Source organism: Thamnophis elegans, chromosome Z, assembly GCF_009769535.1.
Source record: "Thamnophis elegans isolate rThaEle1 chromosome Z, rThaEle1.pri, whole genome shotgun sequence".
Taxonomy (NCBI): domain Eukaryota; kingdom Metazoa; phylum Chordata; class Lepidosauria; order Squamata; family Colubridae; genus Thamnophis; species Thamnophis elegans.
In genome coordinates, this window is record NC_045558.1 from 63,538,797 (window position 1) to 63,557,572 (window position 18,776).

Genomic DNA, 18,776 nt, shown 5'->3' on the forward strand with positions numbered 1-18,776 from the left:
CACACCACCCCACCATCTTGCTCCAATGAATGACCTGCACAAAGGAGAGACACAGAAAGGAAGACTTTAATTGCTTGCACTTACTATATTAAGAATGAACCCAGCACATCCAGCAATAAAGACAGCTACTTACATAGGAAGGATGACTGGTCTTGCCGGTCTTCTACATCACTAAACCACACGTGCTCCAATGAATGACCTGCACAAAGGAGAGACACAGAAAGGAAGACTTTAATAGCATGCACTTACACCTTACATAAGAATAACACAATGAAAGAGATACACTCAAGTACTTACTTGTGTTATTGGTTTTCTGGTTGTTGATATTTCCATATTGTTTTTAGGCTTCCAAACTCCTCAGTTGCAGCTTTCTTGGTCTTTACTCATGGATCATGAGCCCTGTGGTGGTGCGCTCTGAGCCACTTTTTCACTGCAGGAATTGGGTCCCATCTCTCAACAGGCATGCCAAGAACACTTATCACCATCAGATTACTTACGTTTGGAATAATTAGGCGGGTCCTTTGCTGTGAATATATGAGGTTCATTTTTGAGAACCCCCTTTCCACTTCTGCTGAAGTAACAGCAATTGTCCTGACAATAGCTCTAGCTTTTCTGATACCGTCAGGAATTTTGTACTTTTTTGGATTTTTGAGCACATTTTCCAAAAAATCTCTAGTCATTCAAATTAATTTCGTAATTAAATTTTTTTGCCAAATTCAAACAATGCTGCCTCAGCCCATGGAATGACTACATCTTCAATGTTCCAGTAATCTGGCTCCAAATATGTGATAAAGTGTAACTTGTTTGTGGCTGGCAATTGGCTATCTGTTTTTAGATGGTCACAATCCATCAGCCTTTTCTTCAAATTGGTGATGCTTGACAGAATCTTGTCACGAGGAATTGGCAACAAATAGTTGATTTGGAGCTAAATTGATGTTTTTGAAGGCTTGTGTTTTTAGCATTGCTTCAAGGTTTGTTTCATAAGTGCCCTTTCTCTGTCTAAGCACTTCAAAAGCTTCGATTGTTCACAATACTAACTTTTCAGCCTTGATGATATCTGTGTCTCTCCCCTGCAGGGCACTTGACAGAAGAAAAATCTCATTAAGAATATCGATCATAAGGGCCAAATTCTTTAAAAAAAATTAGATTTTCAAAATGGGAAGCCATGCCTGGGAATCTTTCATTGCCCAGAAAAAACTGATGTAGCGCTGGTAAGCATGCCACACAGCCAGGGTTGCCCTTAAACTACAGGCAGCCCATCTTGGTCCCAAAACGCTGCCAGTCTTCCCAATTTCAATGCCCAATTGTTCAGAGATTTGGAAAAGGTCATTCTGGCTCTTGCAGGATTTGTGGAAGGTCATGTGTATTTTATCAAGGAAGATCTTGAAGTGGTTGAGTTGCTTTATTTCTCTTATTGCATCATCCAGCACAAGTTGGAAGCGGTGGTTCAAGTAGTGTCAAATTATGATATTTGGGACATCTTGAGTTAGTCTGGTGCTGACTCCGGAGCAGAAAGCGATTAAATTCTTCTGGAGATATTCGGTAGTAAACCCAACTTTACGCGAGCTTCCCATTGCTGCAGAACATATGGTCTCCGCATCTTGTTTCTCTAATTCCAAAAGCTCAACCAAAATGGTTGCTGGGCATTCTGGATCCTCAACTCTAACAAAAACTATCAGCACTGCTTTCATGGAAAGTGTTGAGGCTTCATCAATTATTAGGCACACCTTTAGATTCTTTGCAATAATCCTGGAAAACATGGTGGTTTTGATTTTGTTCGCAATGAATTCAACTATTTTTACTGCGGATCTCTGTGAATGCAAGCCAACTCCCACATCCACTCCAACCATAGTTAGCAAATGTACCTGCGCTTCGATGTCTGAAAATGGATTACATCTTTGCGCAAGATCATAAACAGTAGAAAATATTTTGCAAGTACTGGATAAATGTTTGTCAGTTAACTTATCTACAGATTTGGTTAAAGCATCCTGCTCCCATTGTTTACTGCTCTCCTAACAAGGTGTGCTTTTGATTGAAAATGTTCCTTTAATTTTTTTCTGAGTGATGCTTGTTGATTCTCCTTAGTTGACCCTGCTGGCACAACCTGGAAATGTTTCCACTCTCTAGAAACATGAATCCCTGTCTCTAATGAGAACATGGATTTTGCACAGTACTCACAATCTAACTTTTTGTCAGATACTGCCAGTCCATCATACTTCTCCTGGAAGTGTCTGTATTGCTGCAAACTCCAGCAGTCAGGAAGTTGTGGAACTTCAGTGGAGGAGATGGACTTGCTGCTTTGTCCGACCTCAAGTGGTGCTGGTGCTGGTGCTTGTGGTGATGGTGTTGGTGCTGGTGACTGTTGTGGATCAGCTGATTCCTCAACTCTTGGTTTTTTGGAGAAGAAAGCAGTCATACTCTGTTGCCTCTTTTTCATTTTATTAAATAATACTAACTGCAAAAGAAATAAAACAATATTGGACTCAATTGTGGTTGTAAGCTGAGGACTACAAGTAACAGAAGGGACCTCTGTTTTCACCCAACAATGTGCAGTCTTTTCAGGAAGGATGTCCCCCAACAAACAGGAAAGATATAAACAAACAGGAAAGATATAGTCTTACATCCAAGAAGTTAGATCAAGAATGAATGTCATAGGTAGATTCACAGAGCAATACAGATTTCTTTTTCTGAAATTTATTTCTCAGTTCAAAAAACAGGAATATATGAATTAGGTTCAGTACTTAGGTCGTTCCAAGTAGCTATTCAAGAGTTAGTGGTTACAAGCAATGGTAAAGCAAGATATGGATTTAAACCAGAAATATTTTGTTGGCTTTTTAAAAGGGAATACAATACATATTTAATTTTACACATGTTAGCAGCTGCTGGAATTGTGTTTGCACAACAGTGGAAAAACAAAGAAATGAAAATGAATAAATATTAGAATGGGCAGGAATGAATAAATTGATAATTAAAATCAAGAAGGCTTTGAATACTTTTTCACGTGAGATTTGTTTTATCAATTGCTAAATAACAGAAACAGAAATTAGAAATCTAAAAGTATGAAAGAAAACACCAATTATGTAAGGAAAGGTCACTAAAATGTATAAGGAAATATTATTAGTACTTGATCATTATTAACGTGTAGATAACTGTGGGACATTATACACCCACACAGACAAACTATCTCAGTGCCAGGAAAACAAAAAATAACAATTCCCCCCCCCCCCAAAAAAAAAAAACACTGCAGATGAAACCATTTTTTCCTCTAACCCTAAGGACAGGAAAGACAAAGCCACTGGAATAAAAATCATGAAGGCATTGTGGGAAATTATAAAGGACGGTGCTAGGAAGCTCACAGAACCAGCAATCACCTCACAATTACCTAAACAACCAGGTAGCACACAGAAACACACAAAATCTGGCAAAGCTGCCTTGCACCAACCTGGCCTGCCTATAGAAAAGCAGCCACTTTGAGACACATAAACCATGCACCAACCTGCACAGTTAGAAGCAACATATTGCATCACAAATAAAACATTTGCAAAAAGGAATAACATTTCTTGTAATAAATGTATTCTATAAACAATAAATAAATAAAAATTCCCTAAAATATTTTTTAAAAAGATATTCTATAAATAATTTAAAAATCCTTAAAAACCATTAAAAAATTCTATACACAATAAATTAAAATAAAATCATTACAAATATTCTATACACAATAAATTAAAATAAAACCATTAAAACTATTCTTACACAATAAATTAAAATAAACCATTTAAAAATATTCTATCCACAATACTTTTAAATGTATTGTGGATAGAATATTTTTAAATTGTTTTATTTAAAAGTATTGAGTATAGAATATTTTTCAATGGTTTGCTTTAATTTATTGTTGATAGAATATATTTTTAAATAGTCTAAGACAATTTAAAAAAGGATTCCACCAACAATAATTTAAAATAAAACCATTTTAAAGTATTCCACACACAATAATTTAAAATAAAACCACTTAAAAGTATTCCACACACAATAAATTAAAATAAACCATTTTAAAAAATTCTGTACTCAATACTTTTAAATAAAATGATTTCAAAAAAATTCTATACACAATACATTTAAGAATATTGAGTATAGAATTTTTTTAAATGATTTATTTTAATTTATTGTTGATAGAATCTTTTTTAAATAGTCTAAGACAATTAAAAAAAGATTCTATCAACAATAAATTAAAATAACCATTTTAAAAAAATGTATACACAATAAAAAATTTTATACACAATAAAATATTCTTTAAAAACACATTAAAGGCATAAAAGAAAAAAATGAGTAAGAGGCAGAATCAGCAGCTCTCCGATGCGATGGATGCAGCAGGGAGCAGGCAGGCGACGAGACAGCAGGTAAGCTGGACTGAAGGGACAACCGGGTCAGCTAGGCTAGCCTCCCACCGCTGCTCACCCAATTTCAGCCATGCGGCATACCCCAACTTGCGGCTTTTGAAAGCCGTGAACTGGCATACGCTAGCCTGCCAGCACCGCCACCCACCCTCTTTCAGCCGCAGGCTGGTGTACGCTAGCCTCCTGCCGCCGCCCACCCCCTTTCGGCCACGTGGCATATGCCAGCCCGTGGCTGTCACAAGGGAATGCCATCCCATGCAAAAGCCATGGGCTGGCATACGTTAACTTTCCGCCACCGCGCTCTTTTCAAAAGAGGAATGTTGGCCGTTGGTGCCGTGCTTCTAAACGGGTTTTAGAGATGGGTGGGTCAACTCAAGCCCGCTTGCTGATTGGCTGGACTCCAGCCAATCAGTGAGCGGCAGGCTGGGCTTGTTTAGTGCAGACGGGTGGAGGAGCGAGCAAGCTGCGATGGAACGGGCGGGGCGAGGGAGCTATAGGGCCAAGGCAGACATTCTGGAACTTACTTCCGGGTCCACCGGTGGAACCTCTTCTAACCGGTAGGGTAGATTTGACGAAGCACTTCTACCGAACCGGTTAGAACCGGCAGGAACCCACCTCTGACCCAGACCCATACTGATTGCAGTTGACTGCCTGGAGATTGAGCGAACACCCCTAGCAGCAGCCAGCCTCTCTCCAAGGTTCATACAAACTCTCCAAGCCTGCAGGCACACCTCCACCAACTATATATACTACGCTACCTGGAGGCCTTCAACATCTGATGTGTCAGCCATGATATTGTTCCAGCCATAGCATTGGTCCCTTCAACTTTGGACTTCCTTTAACAAGGGCTGGATACGGGTCTTTCCATCAACACCCTAAAAAGGCAAGTGGTGGCACTAACGTCAGTCCTAATCTCACCATCATTTGAGACACTCTCCCACCATCCATTGGTGACTCGCTTTCTCCGGGGGATGGCCAACATCAGTCCGCCCACTGTGTACAGATTCCCCACGTGAGACTCGACAAGGTGCTGAAAGCTCTCACCAAACCTCCCTTTGAACTACTTCGCACTGTATGAGATACCTGTTCCTAAAGATCGCCTTTGTGGTAGCAATCTCTGAAATTGCAGCCCTGTTCATTAGGCAAGACCGTTGTATTTTCCACAAGGACCCGGCGTTCATCCTGAAGGGCAACAGTAGGTTTCACAGGGCCCAGGAAATCGTCCTACCCAATTTCTGTCCCTCCCTGGGCCACAGACTCGAGTGTAAATGGCTCAAGCTGACGTGTGCCATGCACTCTGCATCTACATTTCTCAAACTGCATCATTCAGACACTTGAAGGCTTTGTTTGTTTTTCAACAAAGTAACATCGGTGCCAAAGTTTTTTCTAAATCTGTTGGACATTGGATTAGGTCCTGCATCTTGAAGACCTATGGATCCCATGGTTTACTGTTTCCTCCTCATGTGAAGGCGCATTCAATGAGAAGCACAACCACCTTGGCAGTGTGGTCTATTCAAGCCTCAGTCGAGGAAATATGCAAGGCGGCCACGTGGTCTTCACCATCTCTATTTGTAAACCATTATAGACTAGACAGATATGCTTCAGCCAACACTGCCTTTGGCAGTACTCCAACAGGTCAGAACAGAACAAAGGGTGTCGGGCCAGTCATCTACCCACCCTTAAAAACATAGACAGGCTTTGGTATGTCCCATCCTGGCTGCTATCTCCACCAACTGGGGAGAATGGGCATTGGATCTTACCTGATATGCCTTTTCTCCGGATGGTAGAGACAGCAACCAGTCCTGCCCCATAGATGACTAGCCTCTGAGAGACTGTTACCGCTTCGTTAAGTTAGGGATAGTTCAGGGCATACGCCCTGGAGGAGAGTGTGTGTGTGTTATTGGATGCTCGTGATTAACACAATGTTAATTAACAGTTAACACAATGATCTACTTCGTTAAAGCTGGGAGAAGTCACCAGATGTAGCGTGATGTCACAGCTGTAGACTCAATCCTATTGGTCACTGGACAAAGACAACCCATCCTGGCTGCTGTCTCCACCGTCCGGAGAAAGGGCTTATCGAGTAAGAATCAACGCTCATTTCATTCCCACGTCTTCTGTATTTTCTTATTATTTTAAACTGGACAAACTGAAATGAATGATGTAGTTTTCTTATTCTACATAAAAGTTTAGGTATTTCAACTACAAAGGTGAAATCAGATCTTGACATATTGATGTATATTTTTTTTTTAAAAGTAGCCTGTGAGTTGTATTCTCTAACTTTATTTATTCATTTATTTATTAAATTTGTCTACCTCACTCTCGAGCAACTGAATCATTAGATAATTAGACCATTAAAACATTGAGTGATAAAACATTTATGGATATAGCTATTACGTTATCTGACCATTGCATAGAAGTCATTTGCCACTATTTTTCATAGATATCTTTCAATTTCCTAGTCTATTTTAGAGTCCCATTTTCCACTTCCACACTAAAAATTTGTGATTTACTTTTTATTCCAAACATCTGTGGGTCATTGGACTTCATCCTTTTTAATTTTCCATTTGACTGTTAGATGAGTTAGTAGGAGTACTGTATTGGACCCAACATTTCATTTTGAATTAATCCAAAGTGGATTATTTAGAAAAAGAAAAACATTTATTTTATGATCTCATTTGTTATATTAGCAAACTATCAGAGAATTGTTGAGTACAACAAAGAGATAAAATTACTAATCTACAAAGATTGTGCAGCTTTAAATGCAATATCAGTGTGTTACACAAAACAGCCTTTAAAATTAAGTATCTTTCATTACCTGGAATTAACCTCTGCAATGTGCTGGATATTCTGCAGAACATAGACATACTGTGCTTAATGTTAAGAGCAGTGTTTGTTTTGACCAATAGCCATAGATAAAATAAATATGCTCTTTCTATAATCACATCTGCTTTGATTAACACACTAACACAATAAGCTGTTCTTCTCCTGGCTTTATAGTTCACTTCACCTCCAGTGGTATCTTCTGAATAAATCATCAATCAGTGCTTTAGTTAGTAGGTAGGTGAGTGTTATATAACTATTTGTTTTTTCCTTTTCTTCAAAGTAGTAATTTCTTCATGCCTTAGTGATCATGTTTCATTCTTAACTATTTCTTTCTAAAATAATTTTCCTAACAAGCTTTAATTCCTTCTTTATACCAGTGGAATTTGTACATACCTGCATCATAAGATCAAAAGAAAGCATGTTCTAATAAATGATAATGGCACTAATTAGCTAGAAGCCACTGCAATTTACAGTCACAATTTTAAAAAGCAGAAAGAGCAGTGACACTAAAACTCTAAACAAATTATAGAAAAAATATATAGAATAATTTAATCACATAAAAACTATTACTTGAAATTATTAATAACTTTAAACTATTGCAGAGATTCAGTTCACTGTAGTGATTAAGGCACCAGGTTAAAACTAGGAGACTTAGTTACAGTCCTGCCTTAGATAAAAAGCCAACCAGGTGACCCGCCAGTCATTTTTTCTCAGCCCTATGAAGGACACAGTGGCAAGTCTGAAATTTTGCCAAGAAAACTGCAGGAACATGCCCACACAGTGGTCAAAAATCAACACTGTCTAGAAGCCGGTACCAGCACCATCACATAAGCACACACAAAAGCTATTAAAACAAATGCCCCAATTCATACTAAACTTTAGAGGGACATAAAGCAAAAAAAGAAAATACAGTCAATTATAGGCTGCATGTCACTTACTGTACATCCCTGGTGATAGACACCTCCCTTCCTTGCAATGTGTTGTATTACCAAACCATGTTATCTGCTGTCTTTTCACCGTGTTATTGTGACTGTTCCCTTCATATGCTGTCTGCCTTTACTCCCACTGCCACTCTGAAAAATAATTGATTTGCCAATATGTTAGTGGCACTGATGTTAAGACTAATGTATTTGTTTTATAATTAGTTAGCTATATACTTACAAATATTTGCATGCCATTTATTCTCTCAATTTATAACATTTCTTATCTGTCTCTTTCCCCTTCCCTCTTTTCTCTCCAATTCTTTCCTAGCTCTGGTTTTGATCTTCATATTGGAGAACTTCGTAACAGATTACACAACTTTGAAATCAGATCATATCCTCAAATTAGCTCTTTGAAGCATGTAGCAGACAGAATAGTTATTCAGGTTTCACCTGAGAAATACACAGCAAGGAAGTACAAGTTGACAATTGGGACTATGAATATGGTTAATTTTTTGCCTTTAAGAAAGATTGTTCAACAACTGCTGTGTGCTTCATTTGGATACAATTTTCAGTTTAGCTTTATAGTTTTTTGAAAAGGAATCAAAGTATTTTCCTTCAAAAAAAAGTTGCTTTCACAAAAACGAATGATTCAATTTATTTTATCGTGGGTTTTGTTTATATGTTTCAAAATTATTTCAGACAATATGTAATACAGTCTGAATGTGAGTTGCCTAGCCATTTTCTTTCTATTAATTGTTTATTAAAAGCCATTATTTTTAAGCTTTTGCTTATAATGAATCCAGATTGCAAGACATTTATTAATATATAGCTTTTGTACTATATTTTGGGAGAAATAAATTTGAAGTCTTATAATTTGTAAATAGGTACTATTTACTTGTATTATAAGTTGATCTCTGATTGTTGGCAACACTAATCTTTCAGAGCTGGAAGAAAATAAAACTTTATTTAGTGTACAGTGCTGCAGCCTGCTGTCCTTTTCAAAAGTCAGGGCTTGATTGCTAACTGATTTGATCATGCGCAAAGGGATAAGATTTTGCTTTTAAGTGTATCTAATAGGAATTATGCTTTTTGTAGATATGAACAACATAGTTCCTTGGCTGACCCACAATAGAATGCATTAAAGTAGGATATCAGTTAGTTTGGGGCAATTATTTGGTCATTGGACAGTTACTGAATTGAATATCAATCAATGATGTTTGCAATGAGTAATTCTCAAACCATACTTCTCAGATCATAGGAAGTAAAACCAGCCATCCCTCAATTCCTCTTCAGAATTGTAATTATGAACTTGATATTGAATTACACAGCACAAAATATTTCTTAGATTGAAGAAATATCTTGGTCTGTATTACTTGTTACATATCTTCACATCAGCTGATATTTTAAATGTATTTTCAGTTTAGCTTTTAAAGCTTGTTGCTTTATTTGGATTTCTCCTCCTTCTGTTCCCCTCCTCCCCACCTTAGTGCACCAAAATAATATTGAATATTATTAAATTATTTTAATAATAATTACAGGAAGGTTGTAAATACACAATAGGGATGACAAAAATTAATGCAGAACATTTAAAACTTTGATGTAATATATGCTGATGACATCAAGTACACCCTGTGCACAAAAATGGAAGGATACTTTGATTCCCACAATGGACGAATGGCTGCAAAAGTTGATGATTTAGCAGAGATGGCTAGATTGACTACTTTGATTAAGATAAGAATACAATTAGTTTTGTTTCTACTTGGAAACTGCTTCTGGACTTGTGATTGAGATGAAAAAAGCATGCAACTTTGATTTGGGGATTAGATTGTGTTACACAAATGACTGGTATAGATTATTATGCAAAGTAAAAAATTGAGGTTATATGTTATTACCACATTCTGCTGCACCAAAAAGAATCAGAAGTCAATATATTTCTTTATCCTTTCACCCTACACATTTTCTTCTTCCCTTTCCCTCTTTTCCTATTATTCTCGTTTTCTTAGTATTTTTGTATTTTATAGTTTGATAAACTAATTTTATCACAAAAAATAATGCAGTATAGAAAGCATCTGAAAAAGAAGGGGATAGATACATTATTTTAAAATAATAGGCATCTTTTAATGTGATGACTTATTTAAAAGCATTCTGACAGAAAGTGAAGGCAGGTACAGTGGGGCAAAAAGTATTTAGTCAGCCACCAATTGTCCAAGTTCTCCCATTTAAAAAGGTGAAAGAGGCCTGTAATTGACATCATAGCTAGGCCTCAACTATGAGAGACAAAATGAGAAAACAAATCCAGACAATCACATTGTCTGATTTGGAAAGAATTTTTTTGCAAATTATGGTGGAAAATAAGTATTTGGTCACCTACAAACAAGCAAGATTTCTGGCTCTCACAGACCTGTAACATCTTCTTTAAGAGGCTCCTCTGTCCTCCACTCATTACCTGTATTAATGGCACCTGTTTGAACTTGTTAGCAGTATAAAAGACACCTGCCTACAACCTCAAACAGTCACACTCCAAACTCCACTATGGTAAAGATCAAAGAGCTTTTGAAGGACACCAGAAACAAAATTGTAGACCTGCACCATGCTGGGTAGACTGAATCTGCAATAGGCAAGCAGCTTGATATGAAGAAATCAACTGTAATTAGAAAAATGGAAGACATACAAGACTGATAATCTCCCTCGATCTGGGGCTCCATGTAAGATCTCACCACGTGGGGTCAAAATGATCACAAGAACGGTAAGCAAAAATCCCAGAACCACACAGGGGGACCTAGTGAATGACCTGCAGAGAGCTGGGACCAACGTAACAAAGGCTACCATCAGTAACACACTATGCCACCAAAGACTCAGATCCTGCAGTGCCAGACGTGTCCCCCTGCTTAAGCCACTGCATGTCCGGGCCTGTCTGAAGTTTGCTAGAGAGCATTTGGATGATCCAGAAAAGGATTAGGAGAATGTCATATGGTCAGATGAAGCCAAAGTAGAACTGTTTGGTAGAAACACAACTCGTGTTTGGAGGAGAAAGAATGCCGAATTGCATCCAAAGAATATCATACCTACTGTGAAGCACAGGGGTGGCAACATCATGCTTTGGGGCTGTTTCTCTGCAAGGAGACCAGGATGACTGATCCATGTACAGGAAAGAATGAATGGGGCCATGTATCGTGAGATTTTGAGTGCAAACCTCCTTCCATCAGCAAGGGCATTGAAGATGAAATGTGGCTGAGTCTTTCAGCATGACAATGATCCCAAACACACACCCCGGGCAACGAAGGAATGGCTTCGTAAGAAGCATTTCAAGGTCCTGGAGTGGCCTAGCCAGTCTCCAGATCTCAACCTCATAGAAAACCTTTGGAGGGAGTTGAAAGTCCGTGTTGCCCAGCGACAGCCCCAAAACATCACTGCTCTAGAGGAGATCTGCATGGAGGAATGGGCCAACATACCAGCAACAGTGTGTGCCAACCTTGTGAAGACCTAAAGAAAACGTTTGACCTCTGTCATTGCCAACAAAGAATATATAGCAAAATATTGAGATGAACTTTTGATATTGACCAAATACTTATTTTCCACCATAATTTGCAAAAGAATTCTTTCCAAATCAGACTGTGATTGTCTGGATTGGTTTTCTCATTTTGTCTCTCATAGTTTAGGTCTACCTATGATGTCAATTATAGGCCTCTCTCATCTTTTTAAGTGGGAGAACTTGCACAATTGGTGGCTGACTAAATACTTTTTTGCCCCACTGTATTTACTTTGGCTGATTTTAAATACTGATTAAAATTAAGATATGAGGGTATGTTTATACCATAGTATAAACTATGGTTTATACTATAGTTATACTATGGTATCTCTATAACTTTTCAGACAGTCTCAGAGTGTTTTGCTAAGTGAGATATTTCTAATTTTGTGTGCTATGTATTGTTGACTACTTGAGGAATAATTTTAGAGCAGGAGTCAGTTCAAAATGAGCATCAATCCCCACAGTGTATAACATTTTTTAAAGAGCTCATTCAGAAAATAATTTATTTTCATTTATGAAAAGAATTTTCTGCACCTAAAGATCTTCCAAGGAAAATTCCTGAAATAAAAACATAGTCTTACTCTGGAATTATCACATTAATGGTAAGTGGGAGGTATATGAATTGCCTTCTAATCTCTCATTTTGTCTTTCTGTCTGTTTCTCTGTCTCTATCTCGCTCTTTTTTTTCCATTTTTTTATTTTTTATTCTCTTACATACTATTTTAAGTATATATTCCCACAATTGTTATTCTTTGTATTTGTCATCCTTATACATTTGTTATTCCATTTAATAGGTTATAATATACAGTTTGGGTTGTTTTATTTACCATCCCTTCTGTCTGTTGTAACACCACCTTATTTTCCCTTTCTTTTCTCCCTTCCTCCTCTACTTTGTTCCTTCCTCCTCTCCTTCCCCTTCCTTCTTCCCTTGCCTTTCCCATACTCCTATTCTTCCTCCTCCCCTTCTTATCCTCTCTCCTTTTCTTTTTCCCTTCCACCCTCCTCTCCTTGCCTCTTTCATCTTTCCTTCCTCTTCCTCTCATTCTCTTCTCCTCTCTCCTTTTTTTCTGTTATTATAGGTGTCTCTTTCAAATCTCAATTTATGTTTTCATGGGATGGTATTTCAGCAAACCCAAATATAATTTAGTATCATATCTTATTCCCTTACTTTTGCTAATCTATCCTATGTTCCCCCCTTTTATATCTCGCTCTTGAATATATGCTTGTATATTTAATATTTTCTTTTCTGTTTCCCCCCCCCTTCCTCCCCTTTTTCCTTTAATAGTGCATCATCTGGGTTCTGTATCTTCTCCTTTACTTTATTTTGTAGCTTCCTTTCTTTAGACAATCATAAAATCTTCCCCATGTCTTGAAGTACACCAATTCCTCTTTATCCTTTATTTTCAGTGCCAACCTGTCCATCTCTGTATAATCTAGTATCTTTTTTATTATCTCTTCATCAATTGGTAACTTATTTAATTTTCAATTCTGGGCAAATACAATTCTCGTTGCTGTAGTTGCCTGTATAATCAAATAAGTATCCCCTTTCTTAAGTTTCTCTGGATATCTAGTAAAAATATCTCTGGTCTAAATTCTATTTCTTGTTGTAATATTTTCTCTAGCTATCCTCTTATTATAGTCCAATATTTCCTTACTTCTTCACATGTCCACCACATATGATAATAAGAACCTGTTGCTTGTTGACATTTCCAACATTTTGCTGACTTGTCTTTAAACATCTTTGCTAATTTTTCCAGTGACATGTGTCATCTATAAAACATTTTGTATAATTTTTCTTTGTAAGCTGTTGACATAGTTAATTTATAGTTCCTTTCCATAGTTGTTACCACTTTTCCAGTTCAATCGTATGGCCAAAATTCTTTGCCCAAGTTAACATTGTATCTTTAACCACTTCTTCTAGCCTAGTTCTTAATAGATGGCTATATAGTTTTTTGATTATTCTTTCTTCCATTCCCATAAGTATCTTATTCAACTCTGAACTAAAACCATATTCGCTTTTAACTTTTCCATATCTTAATAGTATTTGCAATTCTTTCCCGCTGCCCCTAAAGGACACGGTGGTAAGACCCCTCCTTAAGAAGCCTTCTCTGGATCCAGCTATTCTTAACAACTACCGTCCAGTATCCAACCTCCTTTTTCTAGGGAAGGTTGTTGAGAAGGTGGTGACCTTTCAGCTCTGACGGACCTTGGATGAAGCTGATTATCTAGACCCCTTTCAGTCGGGCTTCAGGCCTGGTTACTCCACTGAAACTGCTTTGATCGCACTGATCGATGATCTCTGGCGGGCCAGGGATAGAGGACATTCCTCTATCCTGGTGCTTCTTGACCTCACAGCGGCCTTCGATACCATCGACCATGGCATCCTTCTGCGACGACTGGGAGAGGTGGGGGTGGGAGGCACCGTGTTACGGTGGTTCTCCTCTTACCTCTCAGACAAGTCGGTGTTGGTTGGAGGACAGAGGTCGACCCTTAGGCCCCTAAAATATGGGGTGCCTCATGGCTCGGTCCTGTCCCCCGTCCTATTTAACATCTACATGAAGCCGCTGGGTGAGATCATTCGTCGACACAGGATCAAATATGATCAATATGAGGACGATACTCAGTTGTATCTGTCCACCCCGTGCCAACTCAGCGAAGCAGTAGAAGTGATGTGCCAGTGCCTGGAGGCTGTTAGGGTCTGGATGGGAGTAAACAAGCTGGCACTCAATCCCGACAAGACCGAGTGGCTGTTGATGTTGCCCCCCAAGAACGGACCAGGTATTTTATCTCTTAACCTGGGGGGCAAAACCCTTCACCCCGCAGAGAGGGTCTGCAACTTGGGTGTCCTCCTGGATCCTCAGCTAACATTAGAATACCATCTGTCGGCTGTGACCAGGGGGACTTTTGCCTAGGTTCGCCTGGTGCACTAGTTGCAGCCCTACCTGGACCGGGAGGCACTTCAAATGGTCACTCATGCTCTCGTCACCTCTAGGCTTGATTACTATAATGCGCTTTACTGGGGGCTGCCCCTGAAGAGTGTTCGGAGACTACAATTGGTCCAGAATGCAGCTGCGTGAGCGATATTGAGTGTACCTAGGTACACCCATATTACACCTATCCTCCGCGAGCTGCACTGGCTTCCCATCGGTCTCCGAATGCGCTTCAAGGTGCTGGTCGTTACCTTTAAAGCCCTACATGGCTTAGGACCTGGATACCTACGGGACCGCCTCCTGCCACATACCTCCCAACGACCTATAAGATCACACAGATTGGGCCTCCTCCGAGTACCGTCGACTGGGCAATGCCGGTTGGCGACTAGTCGGGGGCGGTCTTTCTCTGTAGCTGCTCTGGCCCTGTGGAATGATCTCCCTGCAGAGATCCGGACTCTTCCCACTCTCTCGGGCTTCCGTAAGGCCACTAAAACCTGGCTGTTCTGGCAGGCCTGGGGCTGTTGACCCCAAAATATGGTCCAGCCCCACTTGGAATGGAGTGCATGGTGTGTTTTTAAATCTATCTTTTCTTTCCTTCTATTCTTTTTGATTTGTATTGTTAGCCACCCGGAATCCCACGGGATTGGGTGGCATACAAATGCTATTAAACTTTGAAAGTTTGAATTGTGAAAACCTATATCAATCCCTTGTTCTTCTAATTCTTGTTTTTGTTTTAGTTCCCACCTTTCTGTTAAGGTATCTTTATATCTAATAATATTTTACATACTACTAATATTTGAATGTGTTCTGTCCCGTGATTCTAATGAATATGCAGACACAGTCTTGACTGTCTGCCACAACTAATGACAGAGATAAAGCCATCCCTTGGCTAGGAGCCTAGGATGCTCAGGGTGTGGCATAGCTGGGAATTGTTCATGGAAGGCCTGTGTCAGCCTCTGCTTCACTGCTACTTCGGCTGCCATTGAAATGGGGAGGGGGGCATGGTATTTGGGAGGGGAATTATTATGTGCTGGAGGATTGTTATTAGAAGATGTCCTGACCATCTCTCTGCGCATGTGGCATCGGGGAGTTTCCCACCAAGGCCAACTGTCCAGCACTCCAGCCTGATGATGCTTTTTGAAGATATCTCCCACCTGACAGTTGGGTGAAATATTATTGGACTATGAAATGGGGTGCCAAAGGGAGGGGATTGAATTATACATGATATCCATTGCTTTCACGCCAATTTACTCAGACTCAGCTTTGCTTTGCTACTATTCGTTTTATAATTAGTAAAAGTACACTTAATTCTAAGAATGGAGTTGAGTGGTTTCTTTCCTGATTATTAAATGAAGCAGAACTTGACATTTTTCTTCGTAAGCTGTTGACATAACTAATCTATAGTTCCTTTCCATAGTAGTTGCCACTTTTCCAGTTCAATCGTATGGCCAAAATTCTTTACCCAAGTTAACATTGTATCTTTAACCACTTCTTCTAGTCTAGTTCTTAATAGATGGCTATATAGTTTTTTGATTATTCTTTCTTCCATTCCCATAAGTATCTTATTCAACTCTGAACTAAAACCATACTCGCTTTTAACTTTTCCATATCTTGATAGTATTTGCAATTGTGAAAACCAACCTATATCAATCCCTTGTTCTTCTAATTCTTGTTTTTGTTTTAGTTCCCACCTTTCTTTTAAGATATCTTTATATCTAATAATATTTTACATACTACTAATATTTTGATGTGTTCTGTCCCGTGATTCTAATGAATATGCAGACACAGGCTTGACTGTCTGCCACGACTAATGACAGAGATAAAGCCATCCCTTGGCTAGGAGCCTAGGACGCTCAGAGTGTGGCATAGCTGGGAATTGTTCATGGAAGGCCTGCACCAAAGCACGTGTGTGCACGAAAGTCGCATTCTTCCAGATAACATCCTCTGGCTCTTGGCCTTTCCATTCCACCAGATATTGAAACTGTCCTTTCAGCCATTGGGAATCCCGGATATTGGCAACTTCATACTCAGCCGGCTCCTCATCGGCACGGGGTTCTGGCTGGGGATGATTGGGTTGGCAAAGAGGACAAGCTGGCTGTTCAGGAACAAGAAGAGATTAATAAAAGACCAGATGGACTCGCATCGAACATGGTAAAGTCAGGCGATAGGCGACCAGATTGATGACTGCTTCAACAGGAAACGGGCCAAGGTAATGGTGGTCTAACTACTTGACTGGCCGGTTTGATAGAAGGTGTCTAGTGGACAGCCACACTCGATTACCGACAGTCAACGCCGGCGTTGTGTGTCGAGACCTGTCTGCAACTCTCTTATAGTCCTTGTCTTTATCCAGATATTGCCGCACCAATTGATAGAACCACCTGTAGTTCTGACAGGAAATCCTTAGCTGTGGAGAGAGTTGATGGGTGTGAGGAGAAAGAACCAAGGATGATATCCTACATTGACCAAGAAGGGTGTCGTCTGCGTGGATGTGTGCCGTGAGTTATTGAATGCAAACTCCGCTACTGCCAACTAGTTCACCCTATCATTTTGCTGCTGGTTCACAAAACAGCGGAGGTACTGCTCCAAGATCCCGATTACTTTCTCCATCCCTCCGTCGGTTTTGGGATGGTGCGCTGAGGACAAGCAGATCTTGACATCCAAGGCCATCATCAGCCCTTTCCAAAACTGGTCTGTGAATTGCGTTCCTCTGTCTGACACGACCCTGTCAAGTAGGCCGTGCAGCCTGAAAACAAGTTGGATAAACATGCGGGCGGTGGCGTAGGCTATTGGTAATCCCCAACATGGGATAAAATGTGCCATCTTTGTCAGCATGTCTACCACCATGAACACCGTGGTAAATCTAGAAGACGGAGGCAGGTCCGTCAGCAAGTCCATAGAAATGGCTGCCCAAGGTGTCTCTGGGGTCGGCAATGGCTGGAGCAGCTCTGGAGGGTCTCCCGTCACTAACTTGGCCTGCCGACACCGTACACGACGTGATGTAAGATTGTACATCATGTCACAATCTGGGCCATCAGAAGGTACAAGAGCCCAGGTTCAAGGTCTTGAAGAGGCCAAAGTGCTCCGCTGCAGGATTATCATGGCACTGGGATAGAATAAGTCCCCAAAGGGGCCACGCTGGCACATAGCATCTGGATGGATGGCCCACTTTCTCTTCTACCTTGTTTATTTTGTCCTTGAGATCCTCATATATAGTTTGCAACATACTTTTTAACTCCAAGGTGGCTTTATCTTGTTGCGTTGCCGTACTTTTTGCTTTCTGTGTCACTGAACCGGGTGGTGTAGCTGTTAATGATGTAAATGATGTTATTTTCTTCACCTTGGTACTTGGGTTCTGACATTGTTGTATTTGAGTTGTATTTAAATTTTATAATCCAAAAAGCAAATTAATTGTAATCCTGAAGTCACCCACACCAGCCCAAGCTCCAGCCTCCAGTAGACCAATCCCTGTTCCTGGACCCAGTCTTCAGGTTCTTGCTACCTTAATCCAATCGCTTTATAATGCTAATGTGAAGTAAAAAAAAGAAAGAAAAAAGATTGAAGAAAAAGCACACACCCAAAAAGAAAAACTGCAAAATTAATTCCACAATAGTAATCCACGCCTCATTGCAAAAGGTCAGGGAAAAAAGAGATGGAGGGGAAAAAATTAGAGTAGATAAGAGAGGACCACAAATAGCCAAACAAACAAAAACAAACCTTTAATATAGGTTGTCTGAGTTATCCAAATTTCTTTCAGTAGAGGGGGAAAAACGCACTGTAGGAAAGACATTCTCAGCAGCTCATATAATGTAGCAAGAGAGAACAGTACAATGTTTACACAGCTGGTCTTATTTTCTTTCTTTTAGAGGGACTTTATCATCAGTCTGTATTGTCAGCAACAGTTCAAGGTCAATACCTTCTTAACCAGCTTCCTTTATTCAGCCAGCAATTCCTTGTTTTTAAAATCCCATCTAGTACCACTAGATGGTGATGCGGACAATTAATTCACAATATTCACCCTTCAAGTCCTGGCTTTAAAAGCAAAGTTATCAAAGGAATAGAGTAAAAGTCAAAAGATTCCAATTTACTTTCTAACTCTTAAGCAGTTCTTAAGATCTATTATTCCTTTTATTCTACATTAATGGCTTTGTTTGTTCGCTGCTAGCTCGGGAGTGGA

General features: G+C 39.5%; 1 protein-coding gene across 14 annotated transcripts in view; it reads left to right on the forward strand.

Moving 5' to 3' along the window:
- The window catches only part of GOLGA4 (golgin A4), a 244,928-nt gene that overhangs the window by 189,290 nt on the left and 36,862 nt on the right, over positions 1-18,776 (forward strand). For 13 of the 14 annotated variants that reach the window (XM_032237101.1, XM_032237106.1, XM_032237105.1 and 10 more), the window contains one exon: positions 8,472-9,117. The exons of the other annotated variant lie outside the window; for it this stretch is intronic. In XM_032237101.1, the coding sequence (XP_032092992.1) occupies positions 8,472-8,557 (86 nt within the window). In that variant the 3' untranslated portion in view covers positions 8,558-9,117. Of the gene's footprint in view, positions 1-8,471; positions 9,118-18,776 lie in introns of those variants that run through there. 14 annotated transcript variants of the gene reach the window in all.